This window comes from Culex quinquefasciatus, chromosome 3, assembly GCF_015732765.1.
Source record: "Culex quinquefasciatus strain JHB chromosome 3, VPISU_Cqui_1.0_pri_paternal, whole genome shotgun sequence".
NCBI lineage: Eukaryota > Metazoa > Arthropoda > Insecta > Diptera > Culicidae > Culex > Culex quinquefasciatus.
In genome coordinates, this window is record NC_051863.1 from 69,670,697 (window position 1) to 69,694,427 (window position 23,731).

Consider the following 23,731-nt stretch of genomic DNA (forward strand, 5'->3'; position numbering starts at 1 on the left):
GATTTTTATAAAAAGTTATATAACAAATACAAAGCAGTATTTGATCTATAACTTTTTATAGGAATCAAGCTTCCCTGCACCGTGCGGTACACGCGGTTCAACTGTACCTCGGGTTTGCTTTGCGCCTGCTTTGTTCGGTTTACACCCGTACCCGACTCACACGAACCGAGGGTATTTTGGTTCATCGTACCAGCGCACCACGACACTCTCGGTTTGCCGCGTCGGTTTTGTGTCTGGCACTCACCCATGGCATGAACCCGGTATATGAGCCAAGGTGCTTCACTCGTTACGAGCCGAGGGACGTGCCGTGGTACGCGCTGGCGGTACAAAACGGGTTCAATACCACGACACGTACCACGGCACGCTGTGTTCATGCCATGGGTGAGTGCCAGACACAAAACCGATGGGGCGAGCCGAGAGTGTCGTGGTGCGCTGGTACGATGTACCAAGATACCAATACAAAAATGGGTTCAGGCACGTACCGAAGCTAGAAAACCAAACCCGCGGTGTGCGTTGGCACTGGCGCATGGGAAGCTTGATAGGAATCATCTTTTCTTGAGCTTTTTGTAGCAAAATGTTCGGCATGAGTTTCTGGACAAAACGTAGTACTAGGTTTCTGTCAAACTTTGAATTGTTCACATGTTTCATCACAAAATGGGCATAGTGCCCAAGGGGTGTAAATACTTTTTTTACATACTGTATTTGGGACTATACTCTCGCAAAATAGCACTTTCCTCACGTTTCTTTTTGTGAGGACTATCCCCTCGTTCTTTAGCTTTGGGTGTACAAGTCTCCATACAATTTTGGCTGCTGTCCATACAAAAATGGTATGTAAATATTCAAAAAGCTGTTACTTTTGAGTAAATTTTCTGATCAATTTGGTGTCTTTGGCAATGTTGTAGATATTGTTGAGGACTTTTGAGAAAAAAATAGGTACACGGAAAAAAATTTGCAGATTTTTTTATCAACTTTTTTTCACTAAAACTCAATTTCCCAAAATACTTATTTTTTGTTTTTCGAGATTTTTTGATATGTTTTAGGCGACAAAAATCCGCAACTTTTGAGTCATAGAGAAACATGGTCAAAAAATCTGCCGCCAAGTTATGAATTTTTGAAAAAAATAGTGATTTTTGGAAAAAAAATCGAAGTTTCATGCAAAAACAAGTTTGACAATATTTTTTATGCAAAATTGAATTTTCAATCGAAAAGTACTGTACAGATTTTTTGATAAAGGGCTCCGTTTTTAAGATATAGCCACCGAAAGTTTGATTTTAGCGAAATATTTGCAGTTTTTAAATTTTTAAAAATAGTGACCATGAGTGACCATTTCTAAAATAGTAGTTTATGCAACAAGTTGCAAAAAGAGAATTTTTTCAACACGAGTCGTACATTTGAGTGCTGAAAAGTAGAACTTTTCAGCATTTATTTTGAAAAGTGTTGCTATTTGATTCTGTTATTTTTGGTACAGAAAAGTAGGCTATTTCGTCGTTCAAGAATGACAGGAAAAGTAAGTAGTTTCACGACGGAATTGCAAAAATATTTTTTTTTGAAAGGTTCAGAAAATTTGCTATAAAATTGTCTTAAAGACATTGAAGATTGGACCTCGGGTTGCTCAGATAGAAGATAAAAAACACGAAAATTGAAGTTTTCTTAATCTCACCAAAACAACCCACCATTTTCTAATGACCATAGCTAAGCAAATAATGGTCCAATTTTCAATGTTTATACATGTCTTGATCTAAAAAAAAAACTTATATATTTCTTTCGAAAGGATCGGAAAATTTCATGAATGTTTCCTGTTTTAACATCGATAATTGGATTATTATTTGCTGAGATATCGTCATTAGAAAATGGTGGGTTATTTTGGTGAGATTAAGAAAACTCCAATTTTCGTGTTTCTTTTTCTTAAAGCGGCTCTATCTCAGCAACCCGAGGTCCAATCTTAAATGTCTCTTAGACATTTGTGTAGCAAATTTTCTGAACTTTTAAACATTTTTAGAAATGGTCACTCATGAGTCATGGTCACTATTTTTAAAAATTGAAAAACTTCAAATATTTCGCTAAAATCAAACTTTTGGTGGCTATATCTTGAAAACGGAGCCCATTATAAAAAAATCTGTGAAGTACTTTTCGATTGCAAATTCAATTTTGCATCGAAAAATAATGTCAAACTTGTTTTTGCATGAAATTTCGTTTTTTTTCCAAAAATCACTGTTTTTTCAAAAATTCATAACTCAGCGGCAGATTTTTTGACTATGTTTCTCTATGGCTCAAAAGTTGCGGATTTTGTCCCCTTAAACATATCAAAAAATCTCGAAAATCAAAAAAATACATATTTTGGGAATTTTTTTTTTCCGTTTTTTTCTCAAAAGTTCTCAACAATATCTACAACTTTGCCGAAGACACCAAATTGATCAGAAAATTTACTCAAAAGTTACAGCTGTTTGAATATTTACATACCATTTTTGTATGGACAGCAGCCAAAATTGTATGGAGACTTGTATGGGTGAACCAATGACGCAAAATAGCTTTTTTGGTCATAGGGAAGGCCCAAACAAAGTTTAAGTCAAATCAAAAAATACGAAAAATAAAAATGGTCGAAACCGGCCGATTTCGTAGAGAGTTGCTCATGTTAAGCTCAACTTGACAACTTGTCGACGAGGCGATGAAAATCGATCGTCCATGAGTTTTTGCAATTTTTTTCCAATTAATATTTCTCGAGAATTGATTTGGTGAAGAAGCTTCATTTTGAGTCGGAGCCAAAAGCAAACCCTATGCCTTTCTTTAGTAAGAAAGGCAAAAAGGGACAATTTCTAAAATCTGAAGGTAAATCCGATTGAGGTCAAATTTGTTTCAGAAGCTCGATTATGGTCTAGATTATGATATGGAGAAAAAAAATTAAATAAAATGCCAAAGGAACAGTTTTGGAATTTGGTGAAAAATTTAATTTTACCTGTTTTAGGTTTTTTTTTCTCCTCACAGTAAATTAGTCCAACAGTTGTAAATCAAGAACCACATTACCGGCATGGATGACAATTTGTAGGGCTCGAAAATGCAATTTTTCGGATAAATAAACGATTTCAATATTTCAATTTTAGACCGACTTTTTATTTGGAAACCACCTGATCAGTTGAAAACATACTCCTAGTGTGTGTGTGTGTGTGTGCAACCAACCAAACGGGACCACGCGGTCGCTTCTTACAAATTGAGTTGTTTCCATGTATTTTTAGATCTACATTCTATACATGCAAATAACTCGCATAGGCATTTGGAAGGTGTTAGCTCTGCCGAGCTTCGGTGACCCATTTCTACGCTGGCTAGCCGAGCGCGAGGTACTTCAGCTTTATCGACAAGCCCCGCCCTGAAGAACGTTTGGACCAATCGGATTCAAACGTTATTTAGAACTTCCGAACCCTTGTCAAATGGACAAGGACCCAGCGCGTATATAGTTGATACAGTCGACTCTCTGGTTGTCAATATCCAAGGGATCGTCGAGGAAGAGAATCATCAGTTTACAGAACGATGCAAAATGAAGACTCGATTGAAAATATTTTATTCTTGGTACCCAGCTATGGGAGAGAATCTAGCAACGTCCATCAAACAAAAACAAACTAATGTCAAACACCCTTCAAAGCATCGTTTCGCCAAGAAAAATGTCTATGCAAGCCATGAGAAAGTGAAATTATTGACAACCGGAAGAGATTTTTAAAGCAAACAGAATCCAAGGGACCGTCGAGGAAGAGATCCTTCAAGCAAGGGAAAATATCGAGGAATGAAGATAATTGAAGTATGCAGATTGAAGGGACTGAAGAATTCATCGATAGATGGAGAATTATTGATATCGAGAAGATCGACAGCCAGAGAGTCGACTGTAGTAACAGTATTCCTAATTCCAGTCATAGCTAACCAAGTCGCGAAGGCATAGTGGTTAGCATTTTTGCTTACCAATCCAAAGGACGGGGGATCGAACCCCGACTCGAGCGACTTTGATTTTCGTTCATGTTCAGAGTTTCAAGATTTATATTTCCTATACTTTCTCGTTGGGAGCAGATGGGAATTGAACCCAGGACCATTCGCTTACAAAGCGAACACCGTAACCAGTCAGCCACGGCCGCTCCTAGTTGAAAACATACTCCTAGTCCCCTAAAAAAATGGAATAATTCAAATTTGTTATGGAACTGGTTCAGGATCAGCACATCCTCTTTCAAATGCACCCAAGAGAGCTTAAATCCATAATGTGGGCTCGGAGAAACCCCCTATCACAAAATTGAGCACTTTTTTACCACACACGGACGTCACGCGTGCTCTACGGCAAATTGATCCCCGAAATTCGGATATTGGAGATAGACCAATTCTGCCATTGTCAATCGATCGGGCGTAGAAAATCGATCGTCCATGATTTTTTTTGTAGATTTTTCGAATGAAATGATTTGATAATGAAGCTTGTTTTTGAGTCGGAGCCAAAAGCCAACTTTATACCTTTCTTTAGTAAGAAAGGCAAAAATTTCGAACTGTGTTAGGATCAGATTACTAATTGCTGAAACATAGCCTCTCAAAGTTTTTAAAATTTGATTAACGGTTGATTTTTCTCAGTGTCGTCTAGTAAGCACTCTTTATTCAAATGGTGATATCTTGGCAACTGTTACTGTTAGATTGATATTCAATAGCACAGCAGTTGCCTGCGAAATCTTTTTTTCTTAATTTTAATTTTTGTATTTTTTAATCCGGCGGAAACATTTTTTGGTGCCTTCGGTATGCCCAAAGAATCCATTAGTTGCATCATTAGTTATCATATAATTTTCCATACAAATTTGACAAATTTAATTCAAGACTAATATTTCAAAAGGGCCAAACATTTAATTTAACACGCTTTTGAAGTGTTAGTATTGTTTTAAAAAGCATTGTTTTTGAAAAGATCGTAAACTTTCACGAATGTTTCATATTTTAACATTGTGGATCGGACCATTAGTTGCTGAGAAATCGACATTAGAAAATGGTGGGTTGTTTGAGTTAGACTAAGAAACCATCAATTTTCCTGTTTTCAAATTTTTGCATGACAATATCTCAGCAACTAAGGGTCATATCAACAGAGCTAAAAATTCGAAATATAGTAAATTATTTCAGCTTTTCAAAAAATGTTTTTTTGAAATGTGGGCAAATATGTGCACTAATTAAAAAAAAAAAAATAACTTCAACTATTTTCGAAAAAAACTATCCTAAAAATGGCTATAACTTGAAGCGGTACTCTTTATCGAAATTTCACTGAAGTACTGTTTGATTGCAAATTTGATTCAATTTAGAGTCGTTGTGAGGTGATAATATATCTCACCTGCTTTAAGTTATTATCCAGATATTTTTCATCAATGTTCATTCACTTCTATATTTAGGAAGATTTTATTTCAATTCTGCACAACTGCTTTAACAAATTTTTACCAATAACTTGATGCTTTTAACATCAGACAATCTAAGAGTTAAAATTAACGATTTTGAATATCTAAAATCAGTTTCATCTGAAATTGCTTTAAATACCACTTTAGCCTTGTCGGCAAAAGTAATGCTCTATAACCTAATATTTTGGCCACTTTTCATAGTTTTCTTTCTTCTCTTCAAAGGCATTTATCACTCCTCAGGGTAGATGTTTGCCTTGACTATGAGTATGATTTACGGCCCCCCTCGCTGGCCTAGTCCCCAGCACTTTCCTCCCTCTTCTCCGCAACCAATCCGAAACAGCCATGGCTGAGCCAAATTTATCATCCCGATTTGATTTGTGATTCCATCATCTATCCATTCTACTTATCTGCCTGTGCAACTTGTGGATCGTCCTCCTCCTGCTGGTGAGCAGGGCAGTGAAAAGCAACAGCAGCAGCAGCAACAACCACAAATCAGCAGCCCCCGGCTGGCCACGCGAAAGTTCTCCGCCCCGAAAACGCCGGAACGCCAACGGAAAAGCCTCTTCGGAACGCCCCAGCGAGAGCGCGACTCGTCGAGGTAAGCGCACAACTCACCACTTTTTAAAGGGCAAATTTACTACTTTATGTTATGGGGCTTGCTTGTCTGCTCAACTGGCAGCACTGCTGGTGCTCACTAGAGATGTGTTTAACGTTGTATTTTTTTGTATTTGTACTTTTGGACTTCATTATTCAATCTTTTAGTCTGCTTGTTTAATAAATTGCATGGGATTATTTCTAATTATTTGTATGATGGAATTACTACATGGACCGAGATAATGCTAAAATAGTGTCCAAGAAGTAATTTCAGTCTTTTTGATGTGATATATGTATGTGTGGTTGAATGTGTGAATGATATGGAGAGAAAACATAATGAGTTTAAATTATCACTTACAAATTCGTAAAGTAACTTAAAATCACAACACATGTATTCAGCAATTCCATTTGAAAAGAGCCAAAACCGAAAAAAAATTCTCTGATCGGGCTCAATTTTTTTCTGTGGGTTCTTTAGCTAAAATAATTAGACCCGCTAATTAGCTTTATTTTTTGTTTGGTCGTTAGGGTGACCTAAATCGTGCTAGGGGGGTCCCAAATATGGCAATTTTCATCAATTTTCGCAAAAAAACATATTAAAAAAAATCATATCTCCGTGCCGTTTCAACCGGTTTTAGCTAGTCTTAGACGCAAATAAAAGGTGATTGGTTTGCCTTTCAAGGAAAAATAATTTGAGATCCGAAAAAAACGGCCAAACATTTCAAAAATTCTAATCTAACCTCTAATCTAATCTAATCAGATCCTAGCGCAGCCAATCTTTCAAAGGGATCCTGGAGAGTGCCTTAGGTTAGATTACGCCTAGCACTATTCTTGTCATTTATTAACATTTCGTCGCCGTCGTGCTAACTTGTCGTACGTGCTTTTTGGGCCAAATTGTGCAGCTCACAATGCCTCACCTTTTGACCTTCACATATCCCCAAAATTCGATTTCAATCCTGAGATATTCAACGAAATCCGAAAAAACACCGTGCATTTTTGTCACTTTACGCATTAAAGTAATTTCAATCTTGTCGTGCTATCTTGTCACTCCCTGAAAATTGGTGTAAATGCGACAACTGGCCAAAGGGATTTCAGGTCAGAACGCGTTTGACGCTCGTAATTTTTGAAATTAAATGTATATTTATTGAATATTCTTATAATAATTACAATTCATTTACATTTTAAATGGTTTTGATTTTGATTTGATTTGATTTGATGTGATAACCAACAGGGCCACAAGGATGACCTATGTAGCGGTTGCCTAGAATTACAGTGGCTCAGACTTAAAGGGAGCATCTTCAAATTACTGTCGTATGAAGGGTCAAAAGGGGGTGGTTGGACGCGAACAAGCAAGTTCACTCACGGTGTCCTCAGGGGAAGAGAATCTCCTTCCGACAGTAACCTCCAATAACTCCGAAAAAAGTCTGACAAAACTGAAAAACAGGGCTCGCACCCTGTTGGGGGCCTAAAAGGGGGCGGCAGACAGCTGGAGACTGACAGAAGTTAATAGACGTAGTAATTAGACAATCCTTAAGAATTGTACAATTACTAAACCATTTTCCCCTTGTGACGTAGTTCTGGTCTTCCACTATCCACATCCAGTCTCCGCCATTACAGCATACCGTCCACTGCCCTGATGCTTCCTCCCCAATCCCCGGCTTTGATTCTAACTACTGATGAAAAGGAAAATTATAGTTGAGAAAAGGTCAATGCGGATGGAAAGCAAATCGAGCTCAGTATCCCCTCACAAAGACTGGTAGTAAGTGTTAAAAAGATAGTGAAAATTTTGAAGAAAGGCAAGAAGAAAAATGAAAAGATAGTATGCCAATGCGGATGGATCGATGATCCCCTCATAAGGACATAAAATGGAAAGGTGGTAGGGAGAGCAAGAATCTGTGATTGAGTTTCTGATATAAAATAAAAAGGAACGTGCTCACCGGCTTAAAAATCATCTTCTTGCAACCTTCTGCTATTCGTGCTTGAACCCGAGCAGCAAGTCCAACTTCTAGCAGCCCCGCAACCGAATGAATCCACGATCGTCCGCCCGTGTTCTTAAGAGATCTCTTCAATCGACGTTGGAGAACTTGAATGCAAACGACGACCTGCAGCTGGAAATGCTGACCGTAATATTCCGAAAGCTGCGGGACAAGATCCTCAAAAAACTCCTTTTGAAGACTTCACTCATTTGGCCGAGCTGTTGCATTCCTGGACCTTGTTCAGCGTCTAGTCGCGGGTCCACCCATCCGGATCTTTGGCCACTTGTAGCAGCTTACAGCGCGAACCCTTGATTCAAATACTTTTGAAAACTTTTTTGAATTCATTTACATTTTAAATGGTATGGCTAAATTCTCTTCATCTTTGTTGTATTTTTCTTTTTATTATTACTGTTCACATTCAATTTTTACAAACTCAGCACGTTTTGGGAAGCTCCGATTTTTGGTCGAATGGTCGCCACCGCAATTGAAGCATTTGGCCTCGATGTTCTCGTTGATTGTGTTGCATGCTTGAGTTTTGTGCTCACCTCCGCAGGTTAGACAACGACTCTAGATGAAACAGTTCCTTCCACCATGTCCAAACTACAAACAGTTCGAACACTGTGTCACGTCACGGTGCACTGGACGATAACGTTCCCAAGTCACGATGATGTTGAAAATTGTCCGAACTGCTTTCAGCTCAGACGGCGTTGTCGATCCTTTCTCGAGATGAACCAGGTACAGTTGATCACGATACTTGATGTCCTTGTTGTGTCTCGTCATCTTGAAGACTTCGATCACGTTCAACTTAAGAGTTTTGATCTCTTCTTTCAGCACACTCACATCCATGTCGTACCTCGGAGGACCTGCTTCATGGGTCGTTCACCTGGATCGTCATGGCTGTAGTATTCAATCTTTGTGTTGTTCGAGAAATCCCGAACGTAGTTGTAGTCCTTTCTGCCAGGTAGCAGAATTTTGAGTTCATCAGCACACAAGCGAATGGAAGCTCGTAAAGCACCAGATTTGATAAATCCGGTCAGCCACTTTCGCACCGAGTCCGATGACGATGTTTTCACAAAAATGGGTGGCAACTTTTCCCGTCGTTCAAATTCTTCTTTCTCGCTCACGTCCACGGGGAGGGTAGCGAACTGGTTTCCAGCCGAATTTTGAGCGTCCTTGCTCAAACTGCCTGGCTTTGCAGGTAGCGCTTCAGCATTCTTTAGCTTCTTCAAATCTGCTGATCCTGCTGGTGAGGACTACCTCTTTTTCTTGCCGTGAGGCATTTTAGCACTTTTTAGCACTTATTTGATGTTGGAGGGACGCACGTCTGACTCGCTGCTCTGTCAATCGCAGACTTCTTGACGCACGTACAAGTTAGACTACCGTAAACATTTGTAGTTATAACTCGGGACTCCAGCAACCAACTTCAACCAAATTTCGGGACAATGCACAGAATGGTCAGCCAAACAAAACGAGTTTGTTATTGTTTACATTGCGTGCTTTCGTTTTTGTTTATTCAACGTCAAACATTAAAACGCGTTTTTCTCGGAACATCGGAATGGTAAGTGCGACAAGATAGCACGACGACGTCAAATTATTAAAAATATGCAGATTCTCTATTTCAGAATTGGCTTTTAAAAGTTTGTATCAAGTTTACTTTTACGTTTTCTTGTTGATGAACTTAAACAAAATAATTTGAATGTAAAATAAATCGAAATATTTCAATTATTATGTTAACATTCACGTCATCATAATGAAACAAATTTTTATGCAATGTTGCCAGCTGAACAACTCTCCCTGAATTCCAGGAATGGACATTATTTGTACTTCTTTGTATGGTTTCAACCAATTTGAGGGCCTGAGGATCGCGCTACGCGAAAAATCCTATTTTTATTTTCAAAAAATCATATTTCGTAAACGTACGGTTCGATATCGCTAGTTGATAAGATATGTGGAATTTTCCGAGAAATCCTACAAAAATGCTTTCAGACATATACTAATTAGTCCAGACATGGTCAAAACGCCATTTGAAGTCATTATAAGACTTTTTCAATTGTTTGACTGTTTTTCGGATCTCAGAATATTTTTCCTTGAAAGGCTAACTAATCGCCTTTCGTTTCCGTCCAAGACAACTTAAATCGATAGTAATGATGCGGAGTTATGATTTTTTGATTTTTTTTTGGTTTTTGCGAAAATTTACGAATATGGCCGCTTTTGAACCACCACACAGAAAAAAATATTCCTGTAAATTAAAATTATTTATTATGTACCAAAAGCTATCATGATAAATGATGTATGTTAATTTTAGGTTCATTGGAAATTTAAATTAGTTTTGGAAATTGACATTAGTTCAAATCAAATAATTCTGATTGGCCAATGGGAATGAGAAGCTCGACTTGGATTGCAGTAGGAAAAGGGTGTGGCCTATGTTCTATTTTAAAATGATTGAAGCGGGCAGCAAAAGGAAATTCTGATCTTAAAAAGTTGTTTCACAGGTAGGGGAAGCTTTCTCGTCTACGGCCAAGTGGAATAACGTTAGACTGGAATCGAACGGACGACGGGTAGGATGTTCGGTATAACTGCTGCTACCCGCTGCCGACTGAGCCATCTTCGCATTTCATAAACGAGCGGCTAGAAAGAGAACCAAATAATTACATGCTGTGTAAATTTACGTATTTTTTTCTGTGTAGCACGGTGTTGGTCACCCACAGCTAAATAAATAAGTTTTGAAACCTCAAGAAGGAGTTGAAAAGAGGTTTTTAAGAGTTTGTTAACTTTATTTGCATAGAAGTCACGATAAAATCAATTTCGAATAAGAATACAGACTGAATTTTTGGAATTATCGGACAATTTTTTGCTGAAAAAAATATTTTTTGCATAAAAGTTTGAAAAAAAGGCAATTGTTTATTATTAAAATATACTTTAAAACAGCGATTCTCAACGGGGGTACCGGGCCTACTTGATTTACATGGTAGGGGGCAAGGGTCCTGATTGCTCAAAATCAACCACTCCATTCGCGAGCACAAATAGCAAGCGACGCGATACTGCCCTGATGAATTCCTACTGTTTGTCACTTTGAAACCATTCGCTCCCGAACACTCTCTTTTCTACTCTCCTTCTCTCTCTGATCGGCTCAGTCTCCGAACGGCTCCGGCAGGCCGATCGTCTCCGATTACTCTTAGCTGAAAACATTTTTTCTCTGATGCGCTGCGTTATACTCATTGATTTGGGTTGCCTAAAATCAATGTTATCAATTAAATTGTGCATTTATTTTGATTTCATAACATTATAGACACCATTCAAAGAAACATCCACCAAGAAAAAATCAAATTGATGGCAAACTGAGGGCGGGAAAACAAAAAGACTGCCGCGCTGGCGTTTTGTGAGAATGGCTCTTCGCTGAGCATGGTAGTGTGTGAGTGTAGTCGAGCGACGGAGTAGGCAGAAAATTTCACGATGTATTTGTTCGCTGAGTGAACAGTTTGGGCCACTCGCTGACTGCTTGCGAGTATCATTCGCTCATGAATGCTTGCGGGTTAGAATAGACGACGAATGGATAGGCGATGAGTGAGTGGTTTCTGTTCATTGAACCGAAAATCAGGACCCTTGGTAGGGGGTACCAGCCTAGAAGAAGGTTGAGAATCGCTGCTTTAAAAAATCTAAATGTAAAAAAAATAATTTTTGTAAGTATCATCCTACTATACGAAACTTTCAAGAACCCGGATCTCATTCATCTGTATGGATACTAAGCCCGGGTGCATTATTTTACTTTATTTAGATGAGTAAAGAAAGACCTTCGAAAAGTATCAAAATATTTCTGGCAACCCTGTTTGACTTATGACCACCTGAATTATATTTATAAGTTTTTTTTATGGCGGATCTCACGTATCTACTCATGTGTATTGAAACTTCGTTCGGATCCGTAAATAATTTTAAACTTGTTTTTTGTACCATCTCTATTTTGTAAATGTGATATTTGCAAATGTCGCCAGTTGCCTTATGTTCACTCCCTATCCAAACAAATTGTTTGCTTAGGACGCTCAAAATCACAATATATTTCCGCTAACGACCACAAATGATGATGGGTTTGATATCGTAAAACGAGAGCTTTCCTACGCCGTTTTCCGTTCCGAGTGCGTGCTTCAGGGAGAGGGGGTGTCTTTGGACCGTTCGTCACTGCGTTGGACGCCACCCCCGAGGCTCATAAAATTATTGTTTTAAGTAATAAATCAAACACATCGTCACATTCGACTGGCCACCACTCCCGGGTTATGGTCCAGAACCTAACTCCGGCTCCGGCTAATGGCCGGCAACATTTGGGTCTCTTCCTCTCCTCAGCTGTCCTTACCTCTAACTCTAAGCCTTCGGACGGTTGTCACCGACGACGACGACGACAAAGATGATTCTTGGTTCTGCCAGGAGGGCCTGCGGACGGACAATGCCTGGCCGGGATGTGATTTATGGGTATTATCCGTTTCCTTTTCGATTGTTGTCTTTGATTTCCCTCGGTGGCAATGATTCTGAGTCCGACACCAGGCGGCCCTGGCCGGGGGTCATTTCACGGAGGCCGGTTTTGCAACAGAGTTCTAAAACATGTATTTTATGCTCGAGCTCGAACATCTGGTTGACGCGTCGATGCCGTATTAAACATTTAAGGTCCCACTGCTGGAAGTGTTGATGCGTAACGGAGGCTGAAATTGAATTAACTTGTGATTGGATGCATTTTGGCCTAACCTGAAGTTCTAATTTCTAATTTCATGGTGCAAAATCTTCTAGCTAACAAATAAGAATGAGTTGATATTCAAATCTGGAAATTCGTCACACAAAAGCGTACCAACAAAATCAGTATAAGGTTTGCATTAGCAAGCTATCTATAGAGCAATTGTACATCGTAATTCTAGCAAAGTTTTACATATTTGTGTAAAACACTGTTGATTTAACTTAGAGCAGATCCATAATCCCAAACCGATTGCTTTATTGATAACTTTTGACTTGAGTGGATAAAGTATCTAAATTTGAGCTTCTTGATCACAATGACCAAACACCTGCTCTAAAAATATTGCAAAAACGGATTGACGTACGCGCCGATTCCACAGATCGCTGCAGTAAACAATATTACTTTTGCTCGTTTTGATTCGAGTGAGTTGAAACCTTGTAAGTTCCATTATTATCTTTGAAAACGGCTTATTTTCTATTGCAGCAATATTTTTTTAGTATTTTGATCGGTAAGTTTTTAGGCTGGTACAAATATTTTTTAAAGTTTTTGCCTCCCTCCCAAAAACTTCAAAATTTCAATGAAAATTTATGTTCAATCAGCTGAAATTGCATTCCCCTACGTTTAGAACCTTTTTCAACATTAACAAATCTTTGGAATTTTTGAAAATTTTAGATGTTCAGTGCCGCGAAAAGTTGTTTTTTTCGTTATAATTTGGTTTTCGTCAAAGTCTTACATTTATTGAAAACTCATGATTGCAAAACAATTGAACTAGTGTAAAATGCATTTTAAAACACTATTTTCATTCAAATGTTGAGATAATGGCTTGCTCCCCCCCGATAACGGTCAGAACCGAAGGACAAAAACTATGATAAATATTTGCAACGGCCTTTTGGGACTTTGAATGATCGAACCATGAACAATATTTTTTGGCCGTAGTAATTGGCTCGAAAAATCAGTGGACGAAACAAATATTTTTTCAAAAAAAAAAAATCAAAATTTTATTTACCTCTGTTTTGTTTTATGAAAAAAATTACTTCTCTTGTTGTATATTTTTCTTGTTTCATTTTTAGTATTTTAATTTGCATTTATCTTGTTTAGTTTATGTTTGTTTTTCTATTCTATTCTATTCTATCCTACCATCTCTTATCATTACATTTTGCCTATCTATTTTTTCATGTTTTTACAGTCACTTTTTCAATTTTTGCTTGATTTTCACTATTTCTGCTATAAAGTGGCACCATTATCATTTAAATTGTAAAAAATGCGTAGAGGCATAGTCTGGGACTCTAGAAAAATTACTGCATATTTATTTTTACTTAAAAAATAGGAAATTTTGGTAAAAAATACAGCCAAAGTTGACCCCTAAAAAATACATGTTTATAAACATTGGCCAAGTCACTTAAAACAAGTAAAACTTCCAACCTATACATTTTCAGAAATTTTATTTCTTATAAAAATGGTTGATGGGAATTAGTGTATTTTAACTTAAAACATATTTTTCAATAAAATGTTGAAACCATGACCAGTAATAAAAAAAATATTTGCTTTGGATTTTTAATCGATCTCTTTATTTTACTCCAATGTGTTCAGAGTTAGATGTGATTCAAAGATTCTTAAAAAAAAAGTTTATTCATTATTTCAATATGACTGGGAAAGATTTAACATATTTTATTTCGATATCTTTGATATTGCCTTTATATTGGGCAATTTGGGACTATTGTCTTAATAGGTTCAGCCGATTTACAAAATTGAATTAAAGAGAACGGTGTACAAAATTGTGGTTTCCCGAGCAGACGGAAAAACTTAGGAATAACATTTTTTGATATTTGAATATATGTACTAGGCCAATAACATTTTATGTTTTAATAACAAGATTTGTTATTCATTGTTATGATTTTTGCCTTCCTCATCTTACTGGGGAAAGGCTATAAAATCCCTCGAAAAAAGAACTTATTAATTTGCCCCTCCCCCACCCTTTGAAAAAATGGTGGTTTTTGCAAGAAAATCTATCATTTTCAGAAAGGTATTAAAAAAATCTTTTCAATGAACCCAAAACATTGAAGAACTGACAACCCTATCAAAAGTTATTAGCACTTTAGTGTTATTTATACACTTTTTGGAGGCCGGATCTCAAATATTTCAATGAAAATGATGTCCGGGTTCATCATGCGACCTGTAGTTAGTTAGATAATTGAAAGACATTTCAGATGAGCCTAAAACATCGAGGATCTGACAACCCTATCAAAAGTTTTTAGCGCTTAAGTGTTATTTATACACTTTTTGGAGGCCGGATCTCAGATATTTCGCTTGCCTTGGAGTTGTGCTGAATTCTGGGCCGTTTAGGGGTGGTGTTGTGCCTCCAGGCCACTTCTTCCCTGGTTCCGGTCATCGCGTAGCCAAATGAAACACCCGCGGTTACATTAAACACAAAGTACACGATAACAACTTTATTTACAGCACTTAGACTAAACGATACAAGTTACACTAAACGTGTTAAAATACGGCGCGGCGCGGTCCAGTGGAGACTGACTGATCAGATCAGTCCCTGAACAGTTGTTACCTCCGATCCCCAACCAGCGGAGATCTGGAGACTGGGGCCTTTTCGGAACAAGTTTACAAAACAATCACTAGAAAATTTTCCATGCTTATTACCTTACCTTTGTCAATACTGGTCAAAAAAGAATTTATGCAGTCAATTATAATTGACTCAGATTTTAAATATTTTGCAAAAAACAACCAATTTTTATTACAATATACAGCATAAATTGTTTTGTACAACCAGTTTGAGAAACAGAAAAAAACATTGTAAATTGAGCTAGGAAAAAAAATACATAAGTTTTTCTCAAATACCGGAAAATCAAGCTAGGAAGATACCAAAATTATTTATTTGTTGAAAAAAACATTTGGTATATCTTTCTCTGTCGATATTGAAGAGGCCGTCGAAAGCATATCAAATTACAGAACGAAAAAGTTTATTTGAAGGGGTATCGAGCAGATCGACAGGCAGAGAGTTGACTGTACTTATAGAGTACACGTGCCGTCATGCCATCATGAATTAGGAAATTAAAACACTGAAAAATTGTTACCAAATTGACAAACTTTCTAATTATTGAAGTGTTCTGGACTTGCGCGAATGAAGAACTCAGTTGGTTAGAAGCACTCTTTATTACGACTTGTAGGTTTGGTTAGACACGACTGCACCTCCACGGTCCGTGGATGAAAGGGAACGACATGTGAACGCATGGTCCTTTTATAGACCTTGACAATGTTGGTAGCACTTCTCAGACTGACAGTTTTACCATGACACATTGGTAGACCGGCTCTAATAACATAATAGAGTTAGATACACTACATCCTTCCGGCTTTACAATTGTTTTGCTTCTACTGTGCGCACTGACTTACTGACTGACTTTACTGCTTCAAAATTACGTAATTGATTGAAAGCTTGGCTTTCACGAGTTAATTCTTCGGCTTAGGAAGCTGACTATGAAGAATTTTGACAAACTCGCACTGACAATTGACTTTGACTTCATCAACTGACGACTGGTCTAACCGCATGGCAGTTGTGATGCACTTAGCGTGACTCATTCACTGTTCGACCTTGACTAATGGACTATTTGCACTGACTAATAGACTTAAGACTGACTGACTCGACTTGACGGCCATAATCGACTGACATGACCTTGACTGCTGGAATCTGAGTTGGAGGTTAGGATTTCCTTTGACACGTGCTTTTATATTCTTCAACCTTAGACCGACTGCGAACGTTACCGACACCAAAAACATGCTTTTTACGTCAGCTAAGGGGGCACATTGATGACCTTACAAACACGAGCATGCAGCAGGAAATCAAGATGACCTTACCGTGACGTTGACCTGGGCAGCTGAGGCAGATTCCACACCAGACATTCTGATAACCTCTGCTTACCTCTCTCACCTCCACAATTTGATTCTGCTTCAAAATCACTCTTCAGAACTAACCTTAAAAACATCCATGTTCGACTCACTTCGACCACGTGACATCTGACCAACATGCTCACTTTGTGTTAACCAACCGAACTTAAACTTTGTGATCTTTTGCACTCGCTCCGACTTACGACTACACGCGTTACCGTTGCACCTCGTCGCCAACTTGAAGTGTTCTGGACTTGCGCGAATGAAGAACTCAGTTGGTTAGAAGCACTCTTTATTACGACTTGTAGGTTTGGTTAGACACGACTGCACCTCCACGGTCCGTGGATGAAAGGGAACGACATGTGAACGCATGGTCCTTTTATAGACCTTGACAATGTTGGTAGCACTTCTCAGACTGACAGTTTTACCATGACACATTGGTAGACCGGCTCTAATAACATAATAGAGTTAGATACACTACAATTATTAATTTGAATACTGTCAGCAAAGGTGACATTGAATGACCTAATCACACCCTCTGATCCAATGTCACCAATGTCAATTTTAAATTATTTTAAGTTTGAACGGTATTCGTTTTGCCTCTGCAATTTGATCACTCTGTTTGTATTTTCTCTTCTTATATGTATTCGTTAATGTTGCTCAATGTTTCCTTAAGCTATATAATAATATATAAATTCAGATAATTATTCCTAATCTCAAGTAAGTATTTCGTATCGCTGTAATCGTCGTTGCTTCTTTGTTTCTCAATCATTTCAAACATTTTACAAAACAATGTCGTTTGTGTCGCGTCGTATTTTCCTCGCAGCTTCCGCTGAATGTATTTCCGTCCGCTGTGTTTGCTGTCGTCAGTTTTGCTTCTTTCTACCGCTCAAACTCCTGTTTTTTCTTCTTCTTCTACTATTGCTTTTTTATTCTTCTTCTTGTTCCAACTTTCCTCACCAACCAACCAACTGTTTTGCAGAGTTGCCGCTACTAACCCACTCACGAAACGCTTCTTCTCTCTTCCCTTCTTCTTCACCCCCTCATCGGCTACACACTACACACACGAACGCACACACACACACACCCTAGCACGCGTCGCTTCTCCGAGAGTGACGACGACATGGCCACGTCGATCTTCACGACGCCCCGCGGCTCCGTCGGCGGCGTCTCGCTCAGCACCCTGTCCTCGCGGGCCTCGATGCAGCATGACCACGTGCCGCACTGCTCCAGCAAGGTCGGCGTCGTAATCACCTCGTACCGGCAGTCACAGCGCAGGTAATGTACCCACCTTCCGGTTCGACCTTCACGGTTGAGAGTCCGTCGTCGTCCCACAAAGCGCGCGGATGTAACCTGTTCCACCTGTTCGACGTGTTTGTTCTTGTTTCCTGGCTGGCTCGACATCTTGTGCTCTCTTTTTTTCTCGACTGCGCTACTACTACTCTTTCCTCTCGTTCCGTGTCCGTGTTTTTGTTCCGGCGGCCGCCAGAGCCGGTTCCGGCGGTGCCTGCATCAAGGCTAGGATGCGATGTATTTTCGTTTTTTTTTTTTAGTTTTGAGTGTGTTTGTTTTATTGTATAAAAACTGTAAACTGTGGTCAAACGGGATACGATTGAACGATATACGTTGTTCTGTATTTGAAAAAAGTCAAGTATGACATCTAGAAAGTTATCAGAAAAATTCTAAATGTCCATGAAATTAGAAGTCTAATCAACTGAAAACAATCTAAAATGCATTTTTCTGCATTGATAATTATATTTAGCATGTTTGGGTTAGATTTTTTTTTCTATGAAATTCCGATGTCCAGCACAGCAAAGAAAATATTTTCGCAGAAAATAAAAAAACGAAGTAGACTTTATAGCTGTCGGCCACTATTGCTAGTACACCATATTCTTTTTTTAAGTCACCTTTTTTTAAACGATTCTCGATCTACGCAACTTTTTTAAGTCATGACTTAAAAATAGAATGTCCATGACTTAAATTAAAAATATGACTTAGATTAAGAATATTTGGGATTTAGTAACTTTTCGGAGAATTTTCAAAATGATACATTGTATGTATTGTATTTTGTTAAGAAATGTTATTAAAACATTTTATCATGGTTTTGGAACTCCTGGGATGTTCTAGTCCATCCGAAACTTCCGCAAATGTTGTGCAACAGGCTTACCAAAGAAACAAGTAGAAACTTCAAGATTTTGATAACGGATCCTATCCAGACTGCTTCAGTGAGTGTGGTAGATCATTATTGTAACAACTTATTGGGATGATCTGGGTCATCCAAGAACTCCCTGGAGTTAAGATCTGTGGGTCTACCGCCGTAACAAGCAAGAGGTCGACGATTTTTGACCCCGGAACATATCCGTATAGCTTCAGTGAGTATGGTAGACTACTTTGCTGGGGTGTTGGGATGTGTTTGGATGTCCTGGGTCATCCAAAGACTTTCTAGAGTTAAGATCTGTGAATCTACCGCCCTAACGAGCAAGAAGTCGACGGTTTTTGACCCCGGAATGTATCCGCATAGCTTCAGTTAATATGGTAGACTACTTTGCTGATGTGTTGGGATGCTATGGGACATCCAAGGACTGCCTGGAGTTAAGATCTGTTGGTCTACCACCGTAACAAGTCAGAGGTCGACGGTTGTTGACCCCGGAACATATCCGCATAGCTTCAGTGGGTACGGTAGACTAGTTTGCTGATGTGTTGGGATGTTCTGAGACATCCAAGGACTTCCTGGAGTTATGATCAAGAGGCCGACGTTTTTGACCTTGGGAAATATCTGCAGAGCTTCAGTGAGTTTGATAGAAAAATAAAACACTTTAAGTAGTTGCAGATTCCAAAAGTACATTAAATTTCCTACATAATGACATATAAAAAAATACAGTCAAATAACGAAAAAAGGCAGATTTTTTTTTTCGATGTAGATTACGTTTCTTTTGGAATTCTGAGTACGCCATCGCATCGGGAGTCCATTTTTACATAAAAGTGTTTTGGACACCAAATTTCCAAACGATCACCATTTCAGGCTGAAAATTATAGAAAAAACATCTTTTTTTGAATGTTCCGTCACGAGATATCGAAAAAATGAGCTCGCCCTAGTCACATTTTATGTTTTAAGTAGGCCATAAAAGCCTATTTAGGTTGGATGAGGGTTTTCAGAAACCAGATAAAACCTGTAATTTTAAAAATGTTACTAGGGCGTGATCAGGGACAAAAGTTGCCTCTTGAGACAAAGTTTCATGCAAATGACAAGGACGGCAACATAAAGCGAGGAATGAAAAATTTGTAAACACAGAAAAAATATTCCTGATCGAGTCCATCGATCAAAACAAATGTGTTCATTCGTTAAATGAATCAGGGAATTTTTAACTTGTTTCATACAATGAATTCTGACCACGCCTGAGACATCAAGCTGTAGAGGCCGAAGCAGATATGTCATTGAGTTAGTTTGTCAGAGGTCCCAGGTTCGATTCCCGAAGGTGACGCTTTTTGGTTTTTGTTTTAACGGATGAATTTTTTTTATGGAAATTAACACGAAGGGAATAGTTCACTCGGCAATCTTAAGCTGTGGTACCACTATTCTCTCGGTTCGTGGTCATCATTCTCTCGACGAGTGCTGCCGAGTTTTGGGTGAAGACCATTGCTTTGGGTCATTCTCCGCCAACTCACACAGCAGTTGCCCCGACCCCTCTTCGATTTGCGTGAAAATTTGCTCTAAGGGGTTATTTTGGTTCCTGATCACGAGTCCGAGGTCCATTTTTCGATATCTCGTGACGGTGGGGCGGTACGACCCCTTTCATTTTTCGGTTTTTTTACTAAGACACGTTTTTTAGTGTTTTGTAGCTCGCAACCATTAAGAGATAGAAATTTGGTGTCAAGGGGACTTTTGTGTAAAATTAGACGCCCAATTTGATGGCGTACTCAGAATTCCGAAAAAACGTATTTTTCATCAAAAACCCCGATTTAATCCCACCAGGGGTGAGAAAAAGCCTTTCTTACTAAAGAATATAACTTCTTTCAATTCATAACATCGACTTGATACAAAAAATCTTATGATGAAAGCAAGGTATTATTAATGATGTGTTTTCTAAAAGAAATTGAAAACGCAATTTTCACCAATAGAATATTTTTAATCGTACAAATTCTTAATCAAACAAACGTTAGCATAGCTAGCTTCCAATGCGCAAGTGACGACACACACTGCGGTTTTGGTTTTCAAGTTTTGGTACGAGCCCAAAAACCGAACAAAGCAGGCGCAAAGCAAAATCGAGTTAACCGCACAGTGGGAAGCTTGCCATTCAGCATCTACAATAGTGAGAGAGTCAGAGATAGCTATTTTTACAACCGCACCACTACACACTCAATCGCAATACCTTAGGTAGATAGCCATTGGCATCGCGAGCATTGAAAACTTTGAAAACGATATAAAGCTTAGAAGCTTCGAAAGCTTTTATTGGAATCCAATGAACTCTGTTAAATAAACTTACGAAATCACGACAAAATGAAGCCTACTTAAAGGCGATTTTAAGAGCACAAGGGAAACAAATTGTTTGTACCCGGATAAATGTCCTATGTCAAAAAAGTTTTTGCATAAACATTGGACAGTTATGCAAAAACGGACAGAGCAAAAGAAACCGAAAAGCTACGATATCTTACATGTTGAAGGAAACATCGGTAGACAAGCTACTACAAACGAGTATAAGTCGAGCCAAAACATATATGCGCCAGCATTCTCGCGTCAGTATTCGAAGCTCAACTTGACAACTTGGCGACGAAGCGTCGCAGATCAATGCAGTGTGATTTTTTTGACGATTTTTCGGATTAAAATTCATGCTGAATCGTCTTATTAACGAAGATGGAAATGACGTCCAGCCTTAAAGTAAAACCTATACCTTTCTTTAGTAAGAAAGGCAAAAAAGTTAAAAAATAGCCACAACAATCGTCATTCTTATGCAAAATTAGCTGAAAATAAAAAAAACAGTCTCAAAAGCACACGATTGAGTTTTTGGGGTTAAAAATTCGAAAAACTGGTCAAAAATTGTCAAAATTATCACATTTTCAAAAAACTTTTTAGTAAAATTCTGATAACTCGTGAAGAATACATGCAAACCCCTTATGTCTATATATCAAATTTTTTTGTCTGCTCTACAACTTTGTAGAACATTGTTACACTCTTAAATGTAACCCTTCGAAGTTAGAAAAAAAAACACGTAATTTTAAAATGAAAAAAAAATGATCCTTCTCTTGGATCTTTCTCTTGGATTCGTGATCAGGGACCAAATTTACGCCTAAGAGCAAAGATTCACGAAATTCGAAGAGTGGTTGGGACAACTTTTTCCGATTTCGTGTGAGTTGGTGGAGAATTACCCTATTTTAAACCAGCATTGAAATTTAATAATTTGGCATTTTAAATTGGCCAAAATGATTCCAAAGCGGTTCTGTTTTTTGTGCATTCAGTGAGTGTCATGTAGTGATTTCAAATGTATCAGATCGCCAAAATTAAGTTCTTGAAATAGTCTTTATTCGGTTGTAAAAGTGTCCTAGTTGTTAAAGAGGTCAATAATTGAATTATTCCTTTTTTAATATCAAGGAAAGGATTACCTGAACATTTCAATGATTTTTGAAACAAATTAATGAAGTTAGTGACTTAATTTTCGAAATTTAGGATATTAATAATTTCAGAACAATAATCAGAAAGGTAGAACCATATTGTGACAGCATTGAAATTGCAGTAGTTGATTATGCATTGCATTTAAAAAAGCAACTGCTCCTTTCATTTTACATTCAATGAATAATACATTATAAACGCAAAACATTGGAAAAACAATAAAATTCAAGTCCAGTCCAGTTGACCACAGCTTATAGTTTGTTTTCTTCAGAAACGATCTTTTATTCGCATTCAAACTTTTACGGAACAATTTCCCTGCTTATTTTTTGCTTCTCCCTTTATCCCAATCCACAATTGTTTCGTGAAATCCCCCTTTTTCGCCTCACAAACTTTCTCGAAAATCATTATGACTATGTTGAACATCGCATCGGGTGTGCACTTTTCTGCGCATTCATTTCCTTTCCTTCTTCTCTCTCTCTCTCTCTGTTGATTCACTTTGCAAGTGGAAAATTGTTTTCCCACATTTCAGTTTTCACTCTTTGCGGCAAAAAAAAAAAACAAAATACTTTTTCCGCTTTCCGGGGGTTTGTTTTACGCTCCGGAATTGTGTTTTTCTTTGGTCACTAGTCGTTTCCGTTTCCGTGTTCTCTTGGCGCGCCGCTGTAATTGATTTCCCCCTGGAGCAGAAAAGCGTATTGATTGTGAGCGTTTTTTTTTTCGTCCGCGCTTTTCCTGTCACGACTCTGACGATCGCGAGAGTTGTGCCACACGTCCCTGGAGATTGAGATGACAGATATGGGGTTGGGTACAGGTTGGAATGAGACATAGAAAATCTAATCATTGATTGCGGATTGCATCATCGTTTTGTTAGCATAGCATGATGGGTAGGGAGAATACATTACTGTTCAAAATCAAATCAAAATCAAATTATTCGCTCTACAGCATTGCCTTGGCGTTCTCGATTGCGAGATTCCTACTCGAAACTAGGTGTCCGAAGGCTTGATTGTTGAGGCAATTGCAAACCTCTTTTTACACCTTAGCTTCCATCCACCCCGGGATTGGAACTGACGACCTTTGGATTGATGGTCCAACGGCCTACCAGCGACTCCACCAGGACAGGACCCAGGGAGACCGACTCCTCTACACCTGGACTGAGCTAACGACCTAACCTTTTTAGGTTAGCCCGGGACCAACATTTACTTCCCGTCCGACGGAAGGCGTGATCAGACAAATCTCGTCTGGGATCGAACCCAGGCCGACTGGGTGAGAGGCAATCACGCTTACCCCTACACCACGGTCCCGGCATTACTGTTCAATGAGATATATTAAACTCATTCAAACAGATAGTTTTGTTTTATTTTGACGATTTAGACAATTTGGCGTGATCGTAATTTGTTTGACTTAGAATAAAGTAGTCAAATAAAAATAAACTAGCATAAAGGAGTTTTCACTGATTTTGTTGAATGTTGAGTTTTTTTAAATGAGCTTTTTGTGAAAATCGTAATATTTTGAACCTCCCTAATATCACTTTTTTTTTTATAAAGCTCAATCCTACGTTCAA

The 23,731-nt window shown here is 38.3% G+C and overlaps 1 protein-coding gene across 10 annotated transcripts in view; it reads left to right on the top strand.

Annotated features, from left to right (window-relative positions):
• The window catches only part of LOC6040147 (ras-specific guanine nucleotide-releasing factor 2), a 373,188-nt gene that overhangs the window by 89,807 nt on the left and 259,650 nt on the right, over positions 1 to 23,731 (top strand). For 8 of the 10 annotated variants that reach the window (XM_038262900.1, XM_038262899.1, XM_038262901.1 and 5 more), the window contains 2 exons: positions 5,843 to 5,988; positions 17,658 to 17,843. In XM_038262900.1, the coding sequence (XP_038118828.1) occupies positions 5,843 to 5,988; positions 17,658 to 17,843 (332 nt within the window). The remainder of the gene's footprint in view (positions 1 to 5,842; positions 5,989 to 17,657; positions 17,844 to 23,731) is intronic. The other 2 variants (XM_038262906.1, XM_038262907.1) reach the window with 1 other exon arrangement.